The 24,303-nt window shown below is 45.6% G+C and overlaps 1 protein-coding gene across 1 annotated transcript in view; it reads left to right on the top strand.

Annotated features, from left to right (window-relative positions):
* LOC102560908 (neural-cadherin) overlaps positions 1–22,662 on the top strand; it is a 125,163-nt gene extending 102,501 nt beyond the window's left edge. Inside the window, exons 29-33 of the mRNA XM_019492937.2 lie at positions 342–606; positions 3,331–3,511; positions 6,172–6,416; positions 9,985–10,139; positions 17,419–22,662. Coding sequence (XP_019348482.2) covers positions 342–606; positions 3,331–3,511; positions 6,172–6,416; positions 9,985–10,139; positions 17,419–17,838 — 1,266 coding nt within the window. The 3' untranslated portion in view covers positions 17,839–22,662. The remainder of the gene's footprint in view (positions 1–341; positions 607–3,330; positions 3,512–6,171; positions 6,417–9,984; positions 10,140–17,418) is intronic.
* Positions 22,663–24,303: the final 1,641 nt, after the last annotated feature.

Below are 24,303 nucleotides of genomic sequence, written 5' to 3'. Positions count from 1 at the left end.
TTTCCACTGTTGTAAGGCTATATATTGTATAACCCCTGCCTTTTTAATGCTGGATTAAGGCAAATACAATGCTATAAATGTGTCCTGTATCTAAGCTTGGTACTCATAGAAAATCAGGATGTATTAATTTGCATGGGTATCATCAGTGCATGGGTATCTAAGTTACTACCAGTGCTCAAGCTAACTAGTTTAACCTAGCAGGTTTATCTAGGCTTCAGTCCCTTTTTTCAAAATTGCTTACTAATTAAGAGATATTAGATACAAATAACCTGACAGATCAAATACTGGACAACAGATTGATTCTCCTTTTCTTTTTTAACACTCTGCTAATAATCCCCAAGGTGTCTCAGGGATTCTTAATGGTCTCGTATAACCTGGGTGACGGAGACTATACTGTAAATCTTTCCTCCTACAACATTGGCAATGGTGAGTGGCATCATATCACCTTGGAGAGAATTGAGAATGAATTCACTCTTCGCCTGTATGAAGGAGGTGGGAAGAGAGAAATACTTAGAGCCGCAGGAGTTTACAGAGAAATTATGATTGATCCCAGCAGTTTGGTGCTTGGAAATACTTACCCTTTCAATCCAAATCAGAGTTTTCAAGGTAAGGATTCCCTGGTTTAACTGTTGTAGAATGTGGGGTATCAGAATCGGAGGGTTTGTTGGTGGTACTACATGTGCACATTGAGACATTCATCTCCTTTATAAAGTTGGGGCAACAGGGGAGGTGCTGTCATGCTTCCTGAGAAATTAGGGCAATCACTAGTTGCCTCACATGCCTGTACACAAATGCATAGAGCCTGGGAAATGAACAGGAAGAACTGAAAGTCCTTGCACAGCCATGGAGATGTGACGTGATTGGAACAACAGAGACTTGGTGGGAGCTCGCATGACTGGAGCACTGTCATGGATGGGTACAAACTGTTCAGGAAGGACAGGCAGGGGAGAAGAGGAGGAGGGGTTGCTCTTTATGTAAAAGAGCCATATGCTTGCTCAGAGCCCCATTATGAAGCTGGAGATAGGCCTGTTGAGAATCTCTGGGTTAGGGTCAGAGGGGAGAGCAACAAGGGTGATGCTGTGGTGGGTGTCTGCCATAGACCACTAGACCAGGAGGAAGTGGTGGATGAGGCTTTCTTCAAATAGCTAGTGGAAGTTTCCTGATCACAGGCTCTGGTTCTCATGGGGGACTTCAATCACCCGTTGGGAGGGCAACATGGCAGTTCACAGGTGATCCAGGAAGTTTTTGGAGAGTATTGGGGATAACTTCCTTGTGCAAGTGCTGGAGTGGCCAACTAGGGGCCATGCTCTTCTTGACCTGATGCTCACAAACATGGAAGGTTTGGTGGAGAAGGTACTAGTAGATGGCAGCTTGGGCAGCAGCAACCACAGATGATTGAGTTCAGGATCCTGAGGAAAGGAAGGATGGGGAGTAGCAAAGTAAGGACCCTGGACCTCAGAAAAGCAGACTTCAGCTTCCTCAGGGAACTCATGGGCAGGATCACCTGGGAGCCAGTCTGAGGGGGAGAGGAGTCCAGGAGAGCCGGCTGTACTTTAAAGAAGCTGTACTGAGAGCGCAGGAACAAACCATCCCAATGTGTAGGAAGACTAGCAAGTATGGCAGAAGACCATCTTGGCTTAGCAGGGAGCTTTTTAGTAAACTAAATCAAAAAAAGGAAGCTTATAAGAGGAGTAATAATTAGAGAGGCGTATAAGAGCATTGCTTGAGCAGGCAGGGATGAAGTCAGGCAGGCCAAAGCACAATTGGAGTTGCAGATAGCCAGGGATGTGAAGGGTAACAAGGGTTTCTACAATTATGTCGTTAGCAAGAGGAGGATCAGGGAAAGTGTGGGTCCCTTGCAGAATGGGGACGGTAACCTTGTGATAGAGGATGCAGAAAAGAAAAGGCTGAAGTGGTCAATACCTTTATGAGCCAGCAGTGTGTCCTTGTTGCCAAGGGAAGTTTAGGTTAGATATTAGGAAAAATTTTCTCACTAGGAGGGTAGTAAAACACTGGAACTGGTTACCCAGAGAGGTGGTGGAAGCTCTGTCCTCGGAGGTTTTCAAAACCTGGCTAGACAAAGCTTTGGCTGGGATGATCAGGAGTTGGGGATAGTCCTGCTTTGAGTAGGGGGTTGGACTAGATGACCTCCTGAGGTCCCTTCCAGTCATAACTTTCTGTGATTCTGTGAATACATATGCAGGACTGATGAACAGCTCCATTCTGCTTTATGCACGTATTGACCAGCAGCCCAAGCTTCCAAAGCAGAACGTGGGATAAGGAAATACCATCTCTGAAGAAAGGAAGGTAGTTCTGGTGATCTGCCACCAGACTGGGAATGCCCGAGTCCTACATTCTTGTCACAACTACTGTCCTCATTAATGATTTGCATTTCTACACTGATCTAGCCATGACCATGGCTCCATTGTGCTAGGCACTGTGCAAAAACAAAGGGAAAGTTAGTCCCTGCCTCAAAGAGGATATATACACTAATAACCTACAACATCCATGTTTCACAGATGGCTTTTTTAACAGATGCTGGGTGTTTTGTTGGTGGTAATTGCATAACATTTTTGCCAAGAACTGGAGACTGGTTAGTCTTTTCTTAGCCTAGAATGTGCAAGTAAGCCATTAGCCCAGGAAATGGAATTTAAAAAGTCATATGGTTGTTGGTGGCAACTTTAATTGAAACAGAAATCTGTCTAATACTACTGTCACTCGTTGCCATGCAGCCTCATCTACCTGAGTGTTATTAAAGGGCCTTTAAACTACAAATGCATGTTATTGACTGAGGTTTATGTTTCCATATGCATGTCTGATGTGTATACATTGGGAGTCCTGTCTCCCTGGCACTTAATACATCCATTGCTATTGGTTAGTAACTCAATGCCTCTGACTGTTAGTGGTCTTTTTATTATACAAATTGAAGACTTTAATAAAATACAGTTTCTAAAAAGAGCCACTACCACCATTATTGAAATGGGTAATCATCTGTTACCCTCTTCTTCTGGCTATTTGTCCTTTTCTTCAGAAATCTTAGTAAAGTGGTGATATGTTAAGTGTGGAGCACTCTCCCCAGATGGTGACCTGGATTTGAGGATTGCTGCAGCTCCAAACTTTAGAAAGTCTGCCTCTGGATCTGGTCCATGTCTCTTTAACAGGTTGAATCAAAGCTCCAGGTCACTGCCCTCCACCCCCACAATAGGTGGAGATATGCAGACCTAGATCTGAACTTTCTGGCTTGAGTCCACTATTATAGTACTGACAACTGTTTCAAATAGTTCAGCTGAACAGCTTTCAAAACCAAACATTCTCTGTTTTTTGCCCTAGGATGTATGAGGGATGTCAGATTTAATAACTACAGGATGCCTCTGGATACTCACACTAAGGAGCTGGTGTCAGTATTAAGTGTCCAAGGAGTGAAAGAAGGCTGCTCTTCAGAGGCCTGTAGGAACAACCCTTGTAGCCAGCAGTTTATTTGTGTTGACTTGTGGATGATGCATGAATGCAGGTAATTGGGGAAATCAGGAGCACAGAAAACTCCACAGCAAGGTGGGAGGAAGTGGATGATAAAAAGAATATCAGTTGCATCTTGCCGCTGGAAAAAAAAACCCTTTCATAAGAATCATCCAGTTAAACATCAGTGAAACACTGCACACATTCTGCCCTTATTTATGCCTCTACAACTTCATTGGTTTTGTTGAGCTTACTTAGATGTTAAAGCAAAGTGCAAACTGTCCCTGTTTGCAGTATCCTCAGCTGGTGTAAATCAGCATATTTCCATTAACTCCAGTAATGGTAAGCAGATGCATACCAGCTGTCTCTGTTAGAGCTGCTTAAGGAGTACAGCACATGCAAGAAAATGTTTGACCCACTTTGTAAAAACTGGAATTAGGTAGTAGTGTGGCTTAATTGCACTCAGAGGTGTCTAAAGCAATCAACTCTGAGAGAATGCGGACATTGATGTGCATGGCATGCCCTTTAAAACCGCATGTAATGGTCAGTGTAAATCAGAGGAAGTGATTGCCATCAAATGCTATAACTTATTGTTAAGACTTAGTTCCTCACAACACTGAAGGGGCTTTGTTTTAAGGGTTAAAACAAATACTTGAAATATTTATTTTTAAACAAAAGTCCCTGTTTTTCAAACCAAGATATTTAGCCAGCTTCAAGATGTAATTTTCCCAACACCTAGGAAGGGTGTTATTTCAGCTGATAATCTATATAGCAACCTACAGCTAGATTCAGTTTTTAAATATTCAAAAGTTTCCTGAACATTACAGTTTGAGATGGAAGCATCAGTCCATTCTTCATTCTAATGCTGTCTCCATTGCTGAGTAAACCTACCTCCTCCCGAGCTAAACTAGCTTGCATGAATGTGGCCAGAACATAAAACAGGACAGAATGATGTACCAGCAACATGAGAGTGTTTGGCTATGCCAGTGCAACACAGTGTAGTCCAGTGCAGAGCTCAGTAAGTTAGGTCTCAAGAAGCCAACTCAAGTACAAGAAGCAATGTATCTGCATTAGCATGGTTTTTCACCTGGACTAACTAACTGTACCAAAAAGCAAGTTAAATAGCTCTTTTTAAATATGTCTATAAATTGAAAGAGCAGACTTGTTCAGAGCTAGCTTGGATATCTTGCACAGCACTGCATTTTACTGTTTAGATGTACCAGTTGCATTAGCAGCTGGTGAATTGCACTAGCTCATGCTATAGCTCAGGGATTGTCAGCCAGGGATATACATACCCCTGGGAGTACTTTGAAAAGTCCCAGGTGGTACGTGGGGACGGAGCACCACCACTCCATGCTGCTGCCTCTCAGGAGCAAGGCCATGGCAGGGCGAGGGCAGGGTTGTACAGATTCTGCGCAGCCGCTGCTCCACCACTCACCGTGCCCCCGCCTGCTCGCCACCCTCCTCCCCTGGGGTACACATATTAAAAAGGGGGCTGCCAGGGGTACACTTATTAAAAAAAGGTTGAAAACCCCTGCTGTAGCTTACATCCCTCTAAAGGCTAGTCACATTGAGTTAAAAGCACTACCTGACTCAGAGTAAGAGTTTTTGGGCATGGGCAGGTCTCAAGTTGGAGGCAACACTTAAATTATAACATCAGTTAATTTTGCAATGAAAATGAGCCCCTGGTGTACACCCACTTGTGTTTGTTTCAGTTACGGTAATTCGGTACCAACCCCATAGCCCTTTTCTTGGTTTCAGAGAACACTCCAGAGCAGTGGTCACCAACCTGGGGATCCCAATTGACAGGTAGATCCTGGAGCCTCTTTGGGTTGATCCTGGGGTGGGGGAACAGCTGAGTGCACACACATGCACACACTCACTGCCCTCAGCCCCAGCAGGTCAATCTGTGGGGGAGAGAAGGGGTGGGGGCCAGATCAAGGCCCCCGCAGTGAGCAACCGACCGTGCGGCCGAGCCAGGAGCAGGTGAAGGTAAGTGGGGCACCAGCCCGTCCGGGCAGTGGGAGGAGTGGAGCCCGGGGGTGCTGATGGGCAGCTTCTCTATCTCTATGGGTGGAGGTGGGAGAGGAAGCTGCTGCTACACCTTGAGTCCTGCTGTAGCTGGCCACGTGTGGGTGCGGCTCAGCTCAGCAGCGGGGACTCATATGGGGGCAGCTGTGGCCCAGGCAGGTCTGGGAAGATCTGGGGTGGGCAGCCCGCAGCAGCAGCTGCCTCGTCCTGAGCACAGGTGTGGGGGCCGGTGGGGAACAGGCCCCGGGGCCTCCACCGGCCTATACCCCATGCGCCCCTGGATTGCGAAGTGTCCCAGACCTGGCTGGGTTGGGCTGGGGCCCAATCCTACTCGTGTGTCATGGCTGCGCTGAGCCGTGCCTGCCCGGTGGCCAGAAGTCTGCACGGTCCAGGGGTGCGTGTGGGGGGCTCCCATTGCTGGGTGCGGGACGTGGATGCGGGTGGGGGGGAACAGTAGATCCTGATGTGCCCTTTACTTCTAAAAAGTGATCTTCACCATAAAAAAGGTTGGAGACCACTGCTCTAGAGAAGCACTGCTGAAGTAGATACACCAGATACCTTTGTACTAGGAGATGGCTTAGGAGTACAGCATGTGCCCCAAGGCTGGTAGAATGTTTTCAGCACTGTGTCGTGTCTGCTTTTAATAAGGAGTTTCACTGTTTTATTCTGTATTTGTCTTCTCAGTTGCCCCCCAGGACACATGATCATGGAGAATGCCACAGGCAGCCACTGTGTCTATACCGCATGTGCCAAAAGACCCTGTAACTTTGGTACATGTATCTCCCAGTCGCCAACCAAGTTCCGATGTCACTGCCCTGATGGCTATACTGGCCATAACTGTGAAATCACGCTGGCTATCTTTCACAAGGATGCAGGCCTGAGCTTCAGCTCCATGTTTGCCATCTGCATTTGCTTCTTGACACTCTTAGGTAGTTATGGCAACTATGTCTTGTATTATCTTTGGTGATTTAATCTGTCTGTCCATCCTTTCTTGTCTAGATTCTCATGGTATCTGCCTTTTGAAGAATCTGCTTTCTAGTAGAGAATGGACTGTGCTCTCACAGCATTGTCCTCGCTGTTCCAGCAATAAACACTTTAATTTTTCATCCCTTATTCTGCATACGTTATGCAGCAAATCAGTAATTCATCTGAGGAAAGCCCTTGTAGTTTTATTTTCTGTACCTTTGCAGTCCATTTCTAAGAAATCGTGTAGAAGGTGCAAGTGGAGTCAAATTTTAACTGATCTCGAGGAAGGGGATGGCTAGGAGAAAAACATGAATTAAAATTCAGCTAGTCATGATGAAACAAATTCTTTAGTCTAGGAATAAAAATTGTTCAAATAGGAATAAAAGACAAGTGAACCTTTGGCTTGTGAAGCATTTTAGTTATAGTTGTGAATTATAATTGCTGGGGGGTTTTTGTGTGCGTCTTCTGGGCCCCTCTGCAGGCCTGGGTGTGGGCTACTTTGAGGTGGAAGGATCTCTTCTAAGAACCAAAGCCTGCATCCTTATTCAGTTCTGAACCAGTCAAAACTCATTGTGAAATCATGAGAGTTTGCCTGAGTAAGGACAGTAGAATTAAGCTTTAAAGCACTGATATTTCATTTGCTTGTAGTTTTTACTGCACTTTTGATTTGTAGGATTTGTGGTAAAAATTGTGAAAATTAATTGTCTGTGGACTATTTGTATCTGTCAGTGGCATCTGACATGCCCCTGCTTTCTTCAAATTCTGCTGTGCAATATGTTTGCTATGCAAACACCACCAGCATATACAGCTAGGAAGCTACTGGTTTCAGAATTTGGGGAATCCTAGCTATTTAAGCAAATAGATCACTGAACTATAGTATACATAATGTCTTTGTGCTCTGCTCTAAGGTAGTTTTCATACCAAGCAATTTTGTGCTGTTAGTTGCATTTGATGTAATGAGAATTGCTACATTTATGAATAGGGAATTACCCATATTAAATATATCTTATGTGACACCTGCATTAATCAGTCAGAAAAATATTTCTAACGAAGAGGTTAAAACCAAAATGCTACTCTCTAATGCAGGGGTGGGCAATTATTTTGGGTGGAGGGCTGCTTACTGAGTTTTGGCAAGCCATTGAGGGCCACATGACAGGCAGCCAGGGGCAGATATATATTAATTTTCTAAATTTTTTAGGGGCCCTGCGGGCCGGATAGAAAGGCCTGGTGGCCGCATCTGGTCTGCAGGCTGCATTTTGCCCACCCCTGCTCTAATGGACTCTGTAATGATGGTTACCTTCTGTATCTACAAGTTTTATTAAAGTGAAAGTTTAATAAATTATTATGTTCTGGATTTTAAACGTCCTTGTCTGATGCAGATCATGAAAATTGAATACATTTTCATTACATTTGATGTATTTTAAAATATAATTTCAGGCATAATATTATCCAATAGCATAGACTGAAGAACATTGTTACAAGAGCAGCTTCTGACAATTGATCTCCTCTTCTAAATCCCAAACAGTTCCTCCACTTTGGGAGGAAAACTGTACCTGTGTGGGTTCATGTTGTCTCCATATCATTTCATTTTTAATTCAACAGAAGTTATATTTGTAACTTGGAGATACATATTTGTTTTGTGTTGAGCAGTGTACAGGGAGTCAAATTACAGTATATTTTGTACCACTGATATATGCATATACAAAATATACATGCTCATTTCAGAGCAGTTGTTCCTGATTTTTTTTTTTTTTTTTTTTTTTTTTTTTTTTTTATGTCAGTGTTACTCATACAGATTTTGGCTTCTGGAGGTCAGGCTAAGAGGCCGCTCCACCTCCCTGCTGGACTCCAGCCTGAGACTTTTGCCCAACTGTCCGGGACTGGCCTATGGCATCTGGGACTGTTTCAGCCAAACCGGAACATATGGTCACCCTATCTATATAAGACTGCATCGGGCTAATTAATATTTATCTATCAGGTTGGCTTTAAGTTCTTATAGTGTAAAGGAAAGAATAGATTGCTGGGGGATTATACGATTTATTTTAATACGTGTGTATCTAAAAATTGGATTTCATTAAAAATATATTTTGGCAAAGAATCGTTGCCCTTACTCAAATCCACTTGTCACATTTTTGTAGACTGAAAAAATAAAATTTAAAAATATGCCTGGCTCTGAAAAAATCTACAACCTAAAAAAAAATCTGGTTCTTCTAGCAAAAGCATTTTAGATATTCACTAAAGTCTAAACGGCAGGTGTCTGTGCAGCCTGATGAAGTCTTGTACTCCATAGGCTAGTTCCAGCCAGATGGTCACAAGTCCTGGACTGGAGTCCAGTGGGGAGGTGGAGCGGCATGGTACACCAGGCAGGTTGGCGGGCAGGCAGGCAGGCAGACACCACTGCCGCTGTACAGGAGCAAGGTGGGTGGATGTATGGTCACCTTGGGTGGATGTATGGTCACCTTATGGAAGGTGCCCTATCTGAGGTCCCTACATTGCACAGTGGCAGTGGTGCCTGCCCACCCAGCTGCCTGGCGCACCACGCCGCTCTACCTCCCTGCTGGACTCCAGCCCAGGACTTTTGACCAACAAGCCGGGACTGGCCTACAGAATCCGGGATTGTCCTGGCCATATTGGGACTTATGGTCACCTTATGTATAGGGATATTAGCTCTAAACAGGCTGGCGTGGGTACTAGTAGCAGTACAGCAAAGTAAGCTGCAGGGCAGGTACAGTGCTGCGCTGTGCCATGTAGACAAACAGCTTTTAAGACCTCATTAAAGTCACTGGAGAATTATCCATTGTGCCCATAGCAGGAGGAGTTTTACAAAGGTGACTGAAATGCATTGTACACACATTTATATTCACCTAGCATTTAAAAAAAACTCTGCTGTAACTGAAGCTTGGCAGTTGTCCGCATGTACATTGCTACTGGGGAGTTTTTCTAACTATTAATTTTTTGGCAAAAAAGAGTTCCTGATTTTTTCCCCCCAATAAATTATGTAATAGTCTTCCTGCCCTTTGTCTCATGTTGTCTTATACTTTTATTTCCATTCTTGTTCACAGAGTTGTAACTTCTCAGGATTCATCTGCATCAGTTTTTGTGCTACATCTTTGTATGCATTTTCTGTTAACCACCAGGTTTGTCCAACTCAGTACAGTAAGCAGATAAGGTTGCTGCTGCATGCCATTCACTTTTTCAAATGTTATTCACCTAGTAATAAATGAATACCTTATGGCCTTTCCTTCTCTATTTGATATTCTTGTGTAACTGTGCTGACTGTAAATGAAAATAATGCTTAAATCAAGAGGAGTGTTGATCTCAAAGGTTGGTTTTTATTGGCTTGCCTTCTTAAGGCCCTGAATCTACACTCTTACTTTCTCTTCAAGCCACTGTAATTGTATTGTCTACTGGCTCTCTAGTAACGATTGCTATATGGATGTTGTCTTTACCATACTGCAATACTTAAAATCATGTTACAGTCTGATTAACTTCTGAATAATGACTCTCTTTTCATTCACATGCGCTTGCTAGTTCTGTTCTGTGGGGTTTTTCTGTGGACCCGCTGGAAGAGTCATAAAGGTTTGAATGGAGGAGTTTACCACGTGTCTGCATATCATGATGACTTGGAGGACATCAGAGAGAATATCCTCAACTACAATGAAGAAGGGGGTGGGGAGCAGGATCAAGTAAGGATACTGCATTTAATTACTATGACATAGTTGGGCTGAGGGTTCAGTGGACTAGTGAAATGCAAGATGGTCTGTTATGCATAACCTTGAGGACCTGTTAGTTGCATTACTGCAAATGACCGATGAATTTATTTGCAGCGTTGCACCTGGTTTGGGATTTTTTATAAAAAGGTAAGTGCCCATAAAATTTTAATTTGTCTTATAGTAGAAGACCCTCTGTGAGTGATTTTTGACTGCTTGTAGGATGTGTTCAGTAGTTAAAGAACTTATGGTCGATCCCTTTCTGGCTTTGTGACTCCAGAGATTCTGCTCCTGTCAGTGGCAATTACTGCAGCAGCAATGAGGTTTTACAAAAGCCAACATGAAATGTTCTTTATGGTCCATCTCTTTTGGAGATGTTCCTTCCTGACATATTTCTGTTAATCCAGACATTAGCCATTGTTCACAGATTTAAAGTTATTCACAGATTTTAATTTGATAAGGGATGCAAGTACTACACTTGTATTTGGTTGTATTTAGCACCTGGAATAAAAGAGGGCCCTTTTTGCAGTGAAGAGAAATATTCCAGAGGGAAAACCTCATCTTAATACATCACACTCCACACAGGACAGATGACTCTAACAACTCCATTTGTCCTTCACATTCATGGCCTAAGTTTTAGTTTCCATTGCCACCCTGAAGTAATATAACAGCTATTACAGGAAATTGTTAGATAAAGTTTTAAATAGCTGTTTCACTGACCCATCATTTTGGGGAAAAAAATGTGAAAGACTGAACTGCCCGTTTTAAAACTGTTCATTTTACAAGAAGATTTTTTTGAAACTGGATCCCATAAAATACTCGGTATACATTTTTATTAAAAAATGTTACTCTCCATAAATCCCAAATATCTCTGTTCTCTGGAATACTTCACAGTTTTACCCTACAAAGTCCGTATACTGAGGAAACACTGTGAATGCATGAGAGAGCTACATTCTATTCTCCAACTGTTTGGGTTGGTCTAATAAAAGATATCAAATTCACCCAAGGAACCTTGTCTGAGATAGCTACAGGAGTTTCTCCAGTAAGAATATTCCTATTGTGAAACAGCACAATCATGCATACACTAAGATCCATAATCAAAATTCTCTCTCATCCTGGAGGACATACTGTTGGGCATATTCAGACCTTCCTGTTTCCTAGAAGTTTGTAGTATTCAGCTTTGCAGGTCATTGGTGACCTGGGCCAAAAATTTCCAAAGTGGAAATTGATATTGTTTTTGAGTGATTAATTCTTTGTCCATATAGTCAAACTGAGCATCCACAATGTCTGTTACATAGGTTTAGCCCCGTGCTGTCATAACAAAATGATGTTCAATATATGTAGACAAAAGAGACCATGCATGAATTTAACGATGAGGGCAAAACTGAAGAGACAAATGGCTATTAGCTCTGCTGAGATTTCATATCCAAAATAAATAGAAATATGCCTGCGAGAAATTAGGACACTCAGAATACGAGTAGGCCAATGCACCTCTGGGTAAAACAGTTAGCATCATTTGCTATTTAGCTGTGTTACCAGTGACTTGGAAGCCAGCGGGGAGGATGATCTTGGGGTTGTAAATTGCCAGCTAATTATGGTGCATTATTAGAGGAAATTCTGTGTCATTTTATTTTAAGGAATAAACAAAGCAATGAAAAATTATGTTAATATTATCTAGTTTGCTGTAGGACTGATTCTTAACCTTCTACTCAGGCAGATTCCAAGTTAAGTTTGCAAAGGCCAAATTACAACCTTCCGTTGATTTTAATTGGGAGCTTTGTGCAAGTAAAAAATTTAGCAGTGGATCATAGTACAATTAGGAATTGTTTAGAAGTTGTACTTTGCTGATGCATGATAAAGTGCAGTTAGTTTTGCTAATGATTTCGTCACGCTGACATCTGCTTCTCTGGAATGGAAATTAAGCAGCTATTCTGTGTTACAATATGTCTTAGGGTGCCTGTACACATGATAAAATTGTCCTTTAAAGTGGCTTACTTGCTCCTGTGCACTGCTTTAATGGTGTCACCATTTCCACCTGCGGTGGTGCATTTCGTTTTAATTTTGTCATGCTGTACACGTGTGGCAGTGTATTTTGCTTTAAATTACTTTATGTAGCAATGTAAAAGACATCTGATGTATTTTAGTTTGCTATGTAACAAATTGCAGCGATACAGCTGGAGAAGGTGGTGGGGATGGTGCACGGGGCGCTGGAAGCCCAGGTGTGCTCAAGGAAGCTTGGAGTCGGTGGGCTTCCAAAGCCCTGTGCACCGTCCCTGCCACCTTCTCCAGCCTCTAGCACACCCAGCCACCCTCCTCCTGTGTTCCTGCACTGCCCCAGGGGCAGGACAGCCCGTTCCCAGGTGGTCCTATGTAGTGGGAAGGTGGTGGGGGCGGTGCACGGGGTGCTAGAAGCCTGCTAAGCCTGAGCACACCTGGGCTCCAGTGCCCCATGCACGGCTGGATTGGTTTGGATGTTGCCTGTGGCCTAGAGTAGCACCTGCCCACTAGCACACCCCTGGGTGGCCCTGGGGGGCGCCGCTGCCATGGAAGGAAGTATCGGGCCCCTCTCTAGCTCAGGGGCTGCACGGGCTGACGGCAGCTCTCATGGGTAGGATCCACCGGGGTGGGGGAGTGATGAGGGGCCTGCTTTTTTTATTTTCCTGGAGGAGCTGCCTGCCTCTCCCACAGCTGCGGGGTAGCTGCCGGTGGGCCAAGTTGTCCCTGAGCTGAAGGGAGCCCTGGACGTTCCCTCCATGGTGGTGGCCAGGGGCCTGATCCTTTTTTTTTCCTTTCCCCCAGAGCCTGTCTGCGTCTCCTGTGGCTGGGGAGCGAGCTGCCAGCAGGCCCTGAGTTGCGGGGGCCCCAGTCCTTCCCTTTGCAGCAGCCACGTGCTAGCAGCTCGCCTGGGCAGTCCTGGGGGCACCACTGCCATGGATGGATGGTCCAGGGGTCCTGCAGCTTAGGGGCTGCTTGGCCCGCCGGCAGCTTGCCCCCGGCCACAGGAGATGCAGGCAGACTCCAGGAGAGAAAAAAAAGGATCGGGCCCCTTTTTGGTTTTTTTCCTCAGCAGAGCCTGCCTGCCTGAGTTGTCGCTGGGTCGCACAGCCCCTGAGCTCTGCGGCAGTGGGCATCCCCCCCAGACTGCCCAGGTGGGGTGCTAGTGGGCGGGTGCTGCCCAGGAGCTCCACCACTGCAGAGGGAAGGACTGGGGCCCCCCACAGCTCGGGGACCGCCAGCAGCTTGTTCCCTGGCCGTGGGAGAGGTGGGCAGGCTTCGGCAGGGGAAGGGGGAAGGAGATCAGGCCCCTCACTGCTTTTTGTCCTGGTGGAGCCTTCCCGCAGCAGCGGGGCAGGGTGATGAGCTGACGGGGGCCTTCACTGTTCTGTCACAGTGATGGAAGTCCCTAGATTGAGATGGTCAAAACAATTAAAAACCCACCACTTAAAAACCCACCTTTTCAATTTAAGGAGAACTACACCTCCGGCATGTGTACAAGCAGCCTTGGAGTCCAATCCTTTCTATGCGTAACCCCATGACTATTTGGTTAGAGGATTGCGTCCTACTCTTACAACTCTCTCCCTGACAGAAATGGTGCAGAGGCGTAGTTTAGTTCAGGGTTATTTTAGGGGAATGCAGTTCTGGTCACTCAGCAGGCCCTGATCTGGCACAGTTGTAATCTTTTGGAAGGTGCAGACTCACAGCTGCATCAATGCTGTCCATTACCTTTAGGAGATGTGCAAATAATTTATCCACGTTAACCAGTCATGTCTATCACAGGCATTTCACCCCCCTGCACTTAGAAATTCACCTCTGAGAATGAAACAATACTTAACCTACATAATCCACCCTATGCATCTTTCTTTTTTTTTCCGAAAAAGATTCAATTGCTATCAATTTGTGTATACTGTACTGATAGCTTTAATGAAAGAGTTGTCATAGTCATGCGAATCTATTTCCCAGGATACTTCCACAATCAGACAGTAGTAACTTTTTGGCCACTACTGACAGTCTGGATTTAGAAATAAGATTCTTTAGTGCATGGCCCCCAGAATCACCTGACCTACAGGATCCTTGCACTTGCTACTGCTTTTCAGTACAAGGAAACTTGGAAATCAGAGTGGAAACTGCTTCAACTATTGGTTTAGAACAGGGGTGCTCAAACTCTGGCCTGCAGGCCAAATATGGCCCATAGAGCCACTGCATCTGGCCCACACAGATCCCACTGGTTGGGGAATTTGTTGGCGAAGGACTGGTGGCCATTAATATGACCACCTTCCCCCTGCCAAATTCCCAAATCCCAGGCCCCACATGCCTGGTCAGAGCCAGGCCATGCCCCCTTCCCCCAAACTGGGCTGGGTTGGGACTAGGCCATGCCTTCTCCCCTCTCCCCCCACAAGGCTGGTCCACAGCCCCTTTTCCTCCACAGGACTGGGTGGGGTTGAGCCGTGCCCCCTCCATCATGGGGCCAAGCCATGTCCCCTTCACCCCTCAGCCAGGTAACATCCTCCCCACTACACCCTCCCAACCCAGTGAAGCCCCCTTCCCACCCTGCGTGGCTGGGCTGCCCCTTGTCCTCCTACACATGGCTGGATGATGACCCCCCCCCCCCCACGCCAGCCCTGGATGCTGGATCAAAACCACCATCTAGTCTGTGGTTTCATAGTTGATAGGGTTGGAAGGGACCTGAGCAGATCAAGTCTGACCCCTGCCAAGGCAGGAAAGAGTACTGGGGTCAAACGACCCTGGCAAGGTGTTCATCCAGCCTCCTTTTGAAGAGCCCCAGGGTAGGAGTGAGGACCATTTCCCTTGGAAGTTGGTTCCAGATCCTAGCTGCCCTAACCGTGAAGTAGTGCCTCTTGATGTCTAGCCTGAATCTACTCTGTCAACTTATGGCCATTGTTCCTTGTTACTCCTGGTAGTGTTCGGGGGAACAGGGACTCTCTCTCAGCCTGCTGGTCCCCCTTGGCCAGTTTATAGATGGTCACCAGATCCCCTCTCAGCCTTCTCTTGTGGAGGCTGAATAGGTTCAGGTCCCTTAGCCTCTCCTTGTAGGGCCTGTCTTGCTGCCCCCTGACCATGCGAGTGGCCCTCCTCCGGACCTTCTTCATCCTGGCCACATCTCTCCTGAAGTGTGGTGCCCAGAACTGGACGCAGTACTCCAGCTGCAGCCTGACCAGTGTCACATAGAGGGGGAGGATCACCTTCTTGGACCTGCTCGTGATGCATCTTTTGGACGCATGACAAAGTACGGTTGGCCTTTCTGACCGCGTCCCCACATTGGTGGCCCATGTTCACTTTGGAATCAATAATGACTCCAAGATCCTTCTCTGCCTCTGTACTGACTAGAAGGGAGTTCCTCAGCCTGTAGGTATGCTGCTGGTTCTTCTTCCTCAGGTGAAATACCTTGCACATGTCCATATTGAAACCCATCCTCTTCTCATCCACCCATCCCTGTAACCTTTCCAGATCTAGTTGCAGCTTGTCCCTCTCCTCTAGCATGCCCACTTCCCCCCACATCTTAGTGTCATCTGCAAATTTGAACAAGGTGCTATTCACCCCCTCGTCCAAGTCGCTGATGAAGATGTTGAACAGTGCAGGCCTGAGGACCGAGCCCTGGGGGACTCCACTGCCCACATCCCTCCAGGTCGAAAATGACCCATCCACCACTACTCTCTGGGTACAGCCCTCCAGCCAATTTGCAACCCGTCTGTGTAGGCATCGACTCCACAGTCACTTTATTTTTTAATGAGAATGGCGTGAGAGACCGTGTCAAAGGTCCTCCTAAAGTCCAGAAAGACTACGTCCACCGCGACACCTGTGTCCAAGGATTTTGTGACCTGGTCGTAGCAGGCCACCAGGTTGGTCTGACAGGACCTGCCCCTTATGAACTCATGTTGGCTGCCCCTAAGCATAATCTCCCCTGCTGGCCCCTTGCCGATGTGCTCCTGGATAATTTTCTCAAAAAGCTTCCCCAGGACCGAGGTAAGACTAATGGGCCTGTAGTTTCCTGGGTCCTCCTTCCTCCCTTTTTTGAAAATGGGGACCACATTGGCCCTCTTCCAGTCCTCTGGCACCTTGCCAGAGCACCACGAGTGCTCGTAAAGCCGTGCCAGGGGTCCCACAATGACATCTGCCAATTCCCTCAGCACTCTGGGGTGGAGGTCGTCAGGATCTGCTGATTTGAACACGTCTGGTCCCACCAGAAGTTCCCTGACTAGATCCTCACTGACTCTGGGCCTGGCTATGCCTCCCTTGGGTCTGTCAGGGATCCCGGGGAGGGAGATGATTCAGTCCCTGCTCAGGAAAATGGAGGCAAAGAAATTGTTAAATAGGTTAGCTTTGCTGTCTGGTACGACCACCAGATCTCCAAGTGTGTCTGCAGGGACCCCACATTACCCGGTACCTTCTTTTTACCCCCTATGTATTTAAAAAAGGACTTCTTGTTCTCTTTGATCCAGAGCGCTAGTCCCAGTTCCATCTCTGCCTTGGCCTTCCTAACAGCCCCACTACAATCTTGAGCAATGGAGGTATAATCCTCCTTGGTGATGGCCCCTCCCTTCCATTGGGTGCACGCCTCCTTTTTAGCTTTTAGGTTGGACCAAGCACTGCCCATTTGGCCTGCTGAGGAAAAAGGTTGAGCACCCCTGGCTTAAAGCCATTTCTTCCAGCCACATTACTGTTTCTGAAGTAGCCTCTCCCAGCCTTGTTGCTGTGTTTAGCAGTGCCTGTTGAGAGGCCAGCAGACTTTCTAATCTGAATCTGAAAACAGAAATTGGAAACACATTAATCAGCCTTATTTGGCTTCTAACGGAAACTTTCAGCCTTATTTTAAGCTGGCTATTCATGTTTCAATGCTGTAGGCACTAGTAAAGGAAAAAGGATTGCAAACCATGTTTCAAACCAAGGCAGAAAGTTTTTTGTTTCCTTCCATCAAGATTTCATTATATTCAATAACACACAAAAATGACACTCATTTATCAGTTTTAAAACAACAAAGCATGGCTGTGACATGCATAAGGGCACTATTGCACTTGCTGTCATCAGCCTTTGCCATGCTTGGTGCTCTTGGGCTTTCCTAGAGCTGGCCTCAGGTGGCACAGATGCATTAATGGGCCAATACTTTAGTCTGGTGTTAAGGTCAAGTAGACTATTTGGGAATTTTTTTTCATGAGCAAAAACTGCTTAGTCCATTAAAGCATGGAAAGTTTGGACCTGCAGTGAATTCTCATTTAACAAGAACAATTTCTCACTTCAGGATGCTTACAACATGGCAGAACTCCAGATGTCTATTCAAACCAGCCCAGCCTATTCTTTCTATAAGAAGAAAGGGAAGCTGACAGAGCTGAAAAGCCCATTGAGCAGTGATGTGTCTCCCAGCCCAAAAGAGCAGCCAGAAGCACCTGCAACTACACAGAGCTCCTCCTTTGCCAGTGAAGACTTTGGTCGTTACCTATTGGATGTCGTTAGAGATGCCGACCAGCAGCCCCATGCTTTGCCCTGCGATTCCCTACAGATATATTACACAGAGGGAGAGGGCTCAGTTGCCAGCAGTCTCAGTACCCCGGGTTCCTCTGGACTGGATGAGGACGCAGTGTACGATGACATCAAGGAGTGGGGACCCAAGTTTGAGAAACTCAGTGAGCTGTATTCGCATACAGAGGCAGATGATGTGTAGATGACTGTGTGCACTTCATTTAAAATCTTGAAAGCAATCATGAAGGGCTATTCAGTTGTTCATGCACTTGTTCTTTGCCATACTTATATTCATTATGACATAGTCAATTCTTTTCTCTCTGACTCTTGTGGGATGTAATCCATATTCCCACCAAAGAGCCTTTATCTGAAGCTAGGAAATAGCAATGCAGGCTAATCTAGGGGGTAAATGGACCTTTGGGCCATTTCCCTTTTGGGTCAGAAACCAAATGGAAAGAACAAAAGAAACTTTGGGCACCTTCTTAAAAATTAGTGATTGGTTTAGGAAGAAAACAGAATACAAAACATATTGCAGTCACATGAATAGTCTGTGGGTGTTTTGGCAACTGTCTAGACAAAGCATGCATCTTGCCTTCTCTTCCTCAAGGAGTAAAGAAAAACTAGACTGTATACAATTTTATTCCTTACGCGTTCACTTGAGTGTGATGTCTTCACTAAGGTGGAATCCCTGGCTCCATGTATCTCAGTGAGCTTGCTTTTCTTCTCTTTGGTTTAAAACTTAGCAAAACTCGTTTCTGCTGCTGCTAAAAATGAGCCTGGACTTGAGAAGACAACAGGAAATCAGCTATTTGCAGCTGACCTCTTCGCCTGGACTTCATTAAAAGAAGCAGGGTTCCCTCTTTGGGGGCTGGACTAGATGACCTCCTGAGGTCCCTTCCAACCCTAATTTTCTACGATTCTGTGATAAATACCCTAAAGATCAATTATTCAGGAATGCTGATAAATGCCAGAACCAGAAGCTTCAAGCTTCTAAAACAAGAGCTGATTTCTTTTGTGTAGTGCCCAAGAGCCAGAATTTAGGGCAAGCCTGAGTCATGTTGTTTGAATCCAGGTCCTGTGCCTCAAAGGACCATTGATCCATTACGGTGCAAAAACTATGAGTTGACCTGTGTTTATAATTAAATGACAGCAGAGCCCCAGTGCCACGACTCCCGTGCAGGGAGTGAGCAGTGGTGGCAGTTGGGGTGGGCAGACCCCGTTGCAGTCCCCTGCAGAGGGGGGAATAACCCCCCTACTTGCCCCTTGCCACATAAGGGGGCCATGCTGGCCGGCTTCTGGTAGTGCTGCTGCCACTGTGGCAGCGAGGGAGGAGTGCCCAGCAGACCCCGACTCAGGTCTGCGGGATAGAGAGGGGGATTAAACCCCTTTCCTGGCCAGTTCACTTTAGGCTGCTGCCGCGGCTGGGCATATCTCCACTGCTGAAGCAGAGAGCATAGCCCAGAGAGCATGCTGGGATGTTGGAGGACTCTAGTTTAACTTTAACCAGGAAGGGGTCTGGGCATGAACACCACATGCCACTGGAGGCTGGGGCGGCATGGCAAGCTCCCGCAGGCGGCAGCAGTGCTGTTGGCGACAGGAGAGTGGCAGTGGCAGGCAGTGAGCTCCCACAGGCAGCCATGGCACTGTTGGCTGTGGGGGTGGGAGTGGCAAGCGCCGACCAGCAGCCAGTGACTACCCAGAGATGCTGCTGGCAGCATTGGCGATCGGGGACTGCCCGCAGATGTTGCTGGCAGTGGCGGCTGTGTGTGGCGAGCGGTGACTGCGTGGAGGTGCACCCGAGATTTACAGGAGTACACCACCAATCTCGGGGTGCACATGTACCCATGTGCACCCCTTACGCATTGCCAATGGGTCTGGGACAGAAGTTGTATAAACTGGTTTGATCTGAATCAGTTAAGTCCAATACTACATTCAACCAGGGTTATTTATCTCAAACTGGTTCCAGCCATTTTGAAAGTGGTTTATGTGAACTGAACTTCTCTTACAGGTTTAAACCAGTTTATGATCACTTAAACTGGTTTATGTGTAATGCTTGTCCCCAGCCTATGTGTTTGAAGCAGGCCCAGAAGGAAGAGGAGCAGCCAGCAGAGTGGGGAAAGGAGTGTTTGGAAGAGAAGAGCCTGCACCTATCTTCCCACGGCAGCCTACACTTACCTCCTCTCTCCCAGTGGCACCCTGCTAAGGCTAGTTGAGAATCACTGTCTTGCATGGCATCAGCTTGGGTCTGCACTCCTCAGAATGAGAAGCTTTGGATCCACTGTTTTCGACTCTGCTGTCATTTAATTATAAACACAGGTCAACTCATACTACTTAGCCTGTGAAGCAAAATGCTGCCATCACTTACTCCAGTGCCAACTTACTGACTTGTGTGAAGCAGCAGGGTGTGGCAAGAGTGGCATTTTGCCTTTGATACCTGGAGATGGTGTAGACATGCCAATCAAAGAGAAGAAAATGCTCTCAGTTAAAAGAAATGTGTCTCTTCTGTTTTGTAGGTCCAGAACTCATTACTCAGTGGAGTCAGAAACTATCCATCGTGGGAAGGCAGATGGCTGAAGCCCTTTTTTGCATCCAGGCTAATTCAAACAGCCTAACTAACTTCCAGGGAAACAACTAACTAGCAGAATAAGAGAATCCCAGATATTGGCTGTGACAGAAAATAACCCAGCATAATAATTCTGAGGAATTTGGCAGTGCTTTGAAGAAAATGAAACCTCAGAGCAACTCGCAGTGGGTGGAACCTTTCCATCAGGAGTGGATGATATGTTGCAAATTGATCAGTCCTTTTGAAACCCCTTCCTTTGGGTAGCTAGATTGCCATATTGGATTTTTGGCTAAATAATTAATATTTGAAACAGAGAACACTGTACAATTCATTTCAATCTTCTTAAGTCTGCATTTGTATTTATTAACTACATTATAAATGCAAGACTAAAGTTAAGTTGAAGTGCAGCAACAGCACAGCTAGGAATGTTATTTTCTTTCCCTGGCCTTGAAAATAAAACCTTGAGTAAGGTTTGTAAGTGCTGCTAAGCTCATTCATTCTTTTTTCAGTAAATGAAGCATAAAACCATGAGATACAATGGTATCAGGAAAGGAAGAGAAATGAGGAATTAAGAAGCTGAAAATGGAGAAATGGAAGATCAGTCAGGGAAGGTGAAGAAGTGAACTAAGATGTTGGCATTAGTATCAGAGAGGTCCTTGAAACACCTTGGGAAAACTCAGTGTAACATTTTGAGAAGCACTTAAATGACAAACACTTGACTCCCATTTTCCAAAGCAACTTAGATCATTAGAATATGAGAGTTTCTGGAGTCACTGGGTCTGGACACACCACACATACAGCAGGATGCTTTGCACAGGTTTTGTGCACTAATGCAGTGCCTCTCAAAGTGGTGGTCTGCGGACTGGTGCCGGTCCACGAGCCACCAGTCACCGGTCCGCAGCAAGTTGCCAGGAAAGAAATATATTTTCAGAAGCATAACGTTGATATGTCAGCACCACAGGTTGTACGTTCCAACACTCCAGGTTATGTCATGTCGTGTGAGGTTAGGAAAGAGAAACAGCCGGTTGCGCATTTGTGTAGGGCTGTTACACGCAGTTGCTGCTACAGGCTGAACCGGGCACCGGTCCCTGGCCCACTGGGAAAAAAAATTGCTGGTCCACCACATTGGATAGTTTGAGAAGCACTGCACTAGTGGAAGCTACATAGGGACAGACACTGGGCTATTCTAGGGTAGCTGCTCAGCAGGTGACTGTACAGTGTCTTACCACCAACTGGTGAGGGGGTAGGCAATCTGTCTACAGCAGACAGCTACCCCAGGATAATTCAGGATGCATGATACCTACACTGTTTTACTGATGACTTTTAGTGGTTTAACTTTAAACCAGATTCAAATAGTTCATCAAAGTAGGACTTTCAGGTGTCCACTCCTTGTTTCCACCACCACAGTGACTGGTTATCTAGGTGTAAACATATCCTGTCCAAGCCTCAAACCATTTAGGTGCTTTTAAAAATCTCATCATTAAAAATCTTATGGTCTGAAGTTTCTAAGTGACCAGTTATTGTGAAATTCTTTTCAATAAAGCTGGTGAAATATAGTTGGAAAGTATCCAACATTTTGGACACAAAACAAGATTTCAGACCCAGACTCTTCCTCCAAGTGCAGTAATATGCAGCATCGTTTTTGATGAAGAATTAGCAGTGGCCTTCCCCAAACTAAGTGAGAGTGTGTATCTTCATTTGCACATTTCCTTTACGTCCATGGCAGAGGCCATATGCTTTGCGTAGCTGCCAGTGGAGAAAAGTACTGCAGACAGGGGCATCTGCAACAGGGACAGAGGAGAGAAGGGGCAAAGATCATTCCAAACCTTTGCTGCAAAATATCCTAATCCAAGTCATCATGGGACTCTAGATCAAACTCTACTCATTTTCCCACCTTGCTCAGTTCAGTTAAGAGATGAGCGTGTATTATCTTGCTAATACAGACATGATGGATTTGGGATGCTTTGGAGGATTCAGGCAGCAGCTGGCACCTACCTCCAGAGATGTGGCCTTTCCATCAGGAAGAGATAAAATAGGAATATTTTTTTTAAATAATTTTTGTTCACAGGAAATGTAACATATTAATTACAATCTAATTTTACAACTTTCCGGAAAACAAATTTAAAGTTGTACTTTGCTATGAGAGAAATGTTGGTTTAATAGTGTTGCAGTGTAAACAAGCCAGGTATGCTGGGTTCTGTCTTATGACTGTAGCAGTTACAAACATCTTATGAGAAATGGAGCTAGCCATTATCCCTGTCCTCTTCCAAGAGCAATAGAAGCTTCCCTGTGTGCCTGCTGCCTTCTCCCGATCCCTGCTGTTATTGTATGCTGTCATTCTGGTTGTTTTCAATCTAATTTAGGCTGTAAGCTCCTTGGGGCAAGGACTGTCTCTTTATTTGCTTGCAAAGGGCCATCACATCTATGGCACTATATAAATAATAAATAACATTGTATATATGACATGCACTGGTTATATATATTCTCTGTGTTGGTAAAATGTGTGGTCTTCATTCTAGAATGATGATTCTTCCCAAACTCTCATAGCCTCCTGTCACAAAAGCTAAGTGCCGACACTTGGGAATGCTGGAAGTTAGATTGTGTTAAAAATGGCCACCCAATCTAAGGTAGATCAGGATGGGGGTTGGGAGGATGGGGGGCAAGCAAGCTGGGGTGGGGGGGAGGGACTGAAGGTCCTTAGCAGCAGTTGGGGGGATAGGAGGGACAGCATCTGTGGAGGGACAGGGGGCGAGGCAGGATTCATGGGAGTGATTGGGAGGTTGGGAGCACAGGTGGCATGTGGGGGGATCAGGGGAGCAGACAGGATCTGCAGGAACCTATACCCCACCCCCATCCCTCCCTCTACCGATACTTGCTCAGCTCCCAGCAGCGGCAAACGCCGAAAAATCTGACACCCGGAGCGGCTTGCGAGTGGGGAGGGGGGGCTAAAAGTATGCCAGTGCCAGGGGATAGGCACAAAAAACACAGTCTTGGTACTGGGGCCAGCAGCAAGGCTTTCCCCACCCTAGGGCTATATAGGTAATTGAAGTTCCATGCACTGGTTTAACCTAGATTAAGTTTGGGCGTACATTAATCCAGGTCTATTTTTGACTGAGTTCTGCCATTTTTAGACTGCTCTATGTGCACAGAACTTCTGTACTGTTATGGGTTGATTGATTTCTGATCACTGAGACTAGGTCTAAGTGTAAGGGTGAACTAAGTTAGATCAGGGTGCCATTTTTACCCTGATCCAACCCCCACCTTCCCCCCCTGAATGTCTGCACTTAGTTAACTGCCCACAGATGTCAGTATAGTTCTTGCAGGACTATACTAACCCTATCGAGCACATTTACTATATAGTAACTACCAGCCTTTTTGTTGAAACTACTGGACTTTGCACAGTAAACTACAATATTCACTGGGTCATAGTGTGTACAACTTAACAGCCCAGTAGTGAGGTCACTATCAGGAGACTCCTTGGGGTCCAAGTCCATGAATCAGTCAACATTAAATATCTAAATTAAAAAATATTTCTGTTTCTAAGCAGGCATGACATGCAGAGCTCCCTCTAACTCAAGCTCAAATAATCTACTGCTACAAACCTGTTTGAAGATGATGCATAAACAGGGCAAATATAATTTAAAACAGGAAAATAATTAAGTCATTCAGCTTAAGTTTCTACACATATAGTGTTTTAAAAGAAAAACTAGTTTCTTCACTAAACTTACTTAGATAAAATATCAATAGTTAAAAGCTGAATATTCTACGTTGTCTAACAGTAAACATAAGCCCCGTTAAGTTCACTGGCAAATTTGCCTTGTTTACTTGTTTCCAGCTCTGACTGCAATTCACGTGAATGATATGTATTGTTTTACATCCAGAACACATGGCACAAAGACTTCTTATGACAACAGTAATTAATCCTCAGAGGAGCTGCACTGACCCAGGGGAGTGCCAGGGTACATAAGGAGACATTCCTGCTACTTTGAGACAATGGTCCAAGGCAAGGCAGGGACTGCACTTCTTCCTTGCTCTTACGCAGACCATACAAAGGCTGGGGGAAGAGCCTTTGTACCTTTCAATGGCCCATTCTCTTAGGAGGCT

Source organism: Alligator mississippiensis, chromosome 10 (assembly GCF_030867095.1).
Source record: "Alligator mississippiensis isolate rAllMis1 chromosome 10, rAllMis1, whole genome shotgun sequence".
Classification (NCBI taxonomy): domain Eukaryota; kingdom Metazoa; phylum Chordata; order Crocodylia; family Alligatoridae; genus Alligator; species Alligator mississippiensis.
The sequence above is the reverse complement of the archived record's forward strand: the minus strand, read 5'-3'. Positions and strand labels throughout refer to the sequence as shown.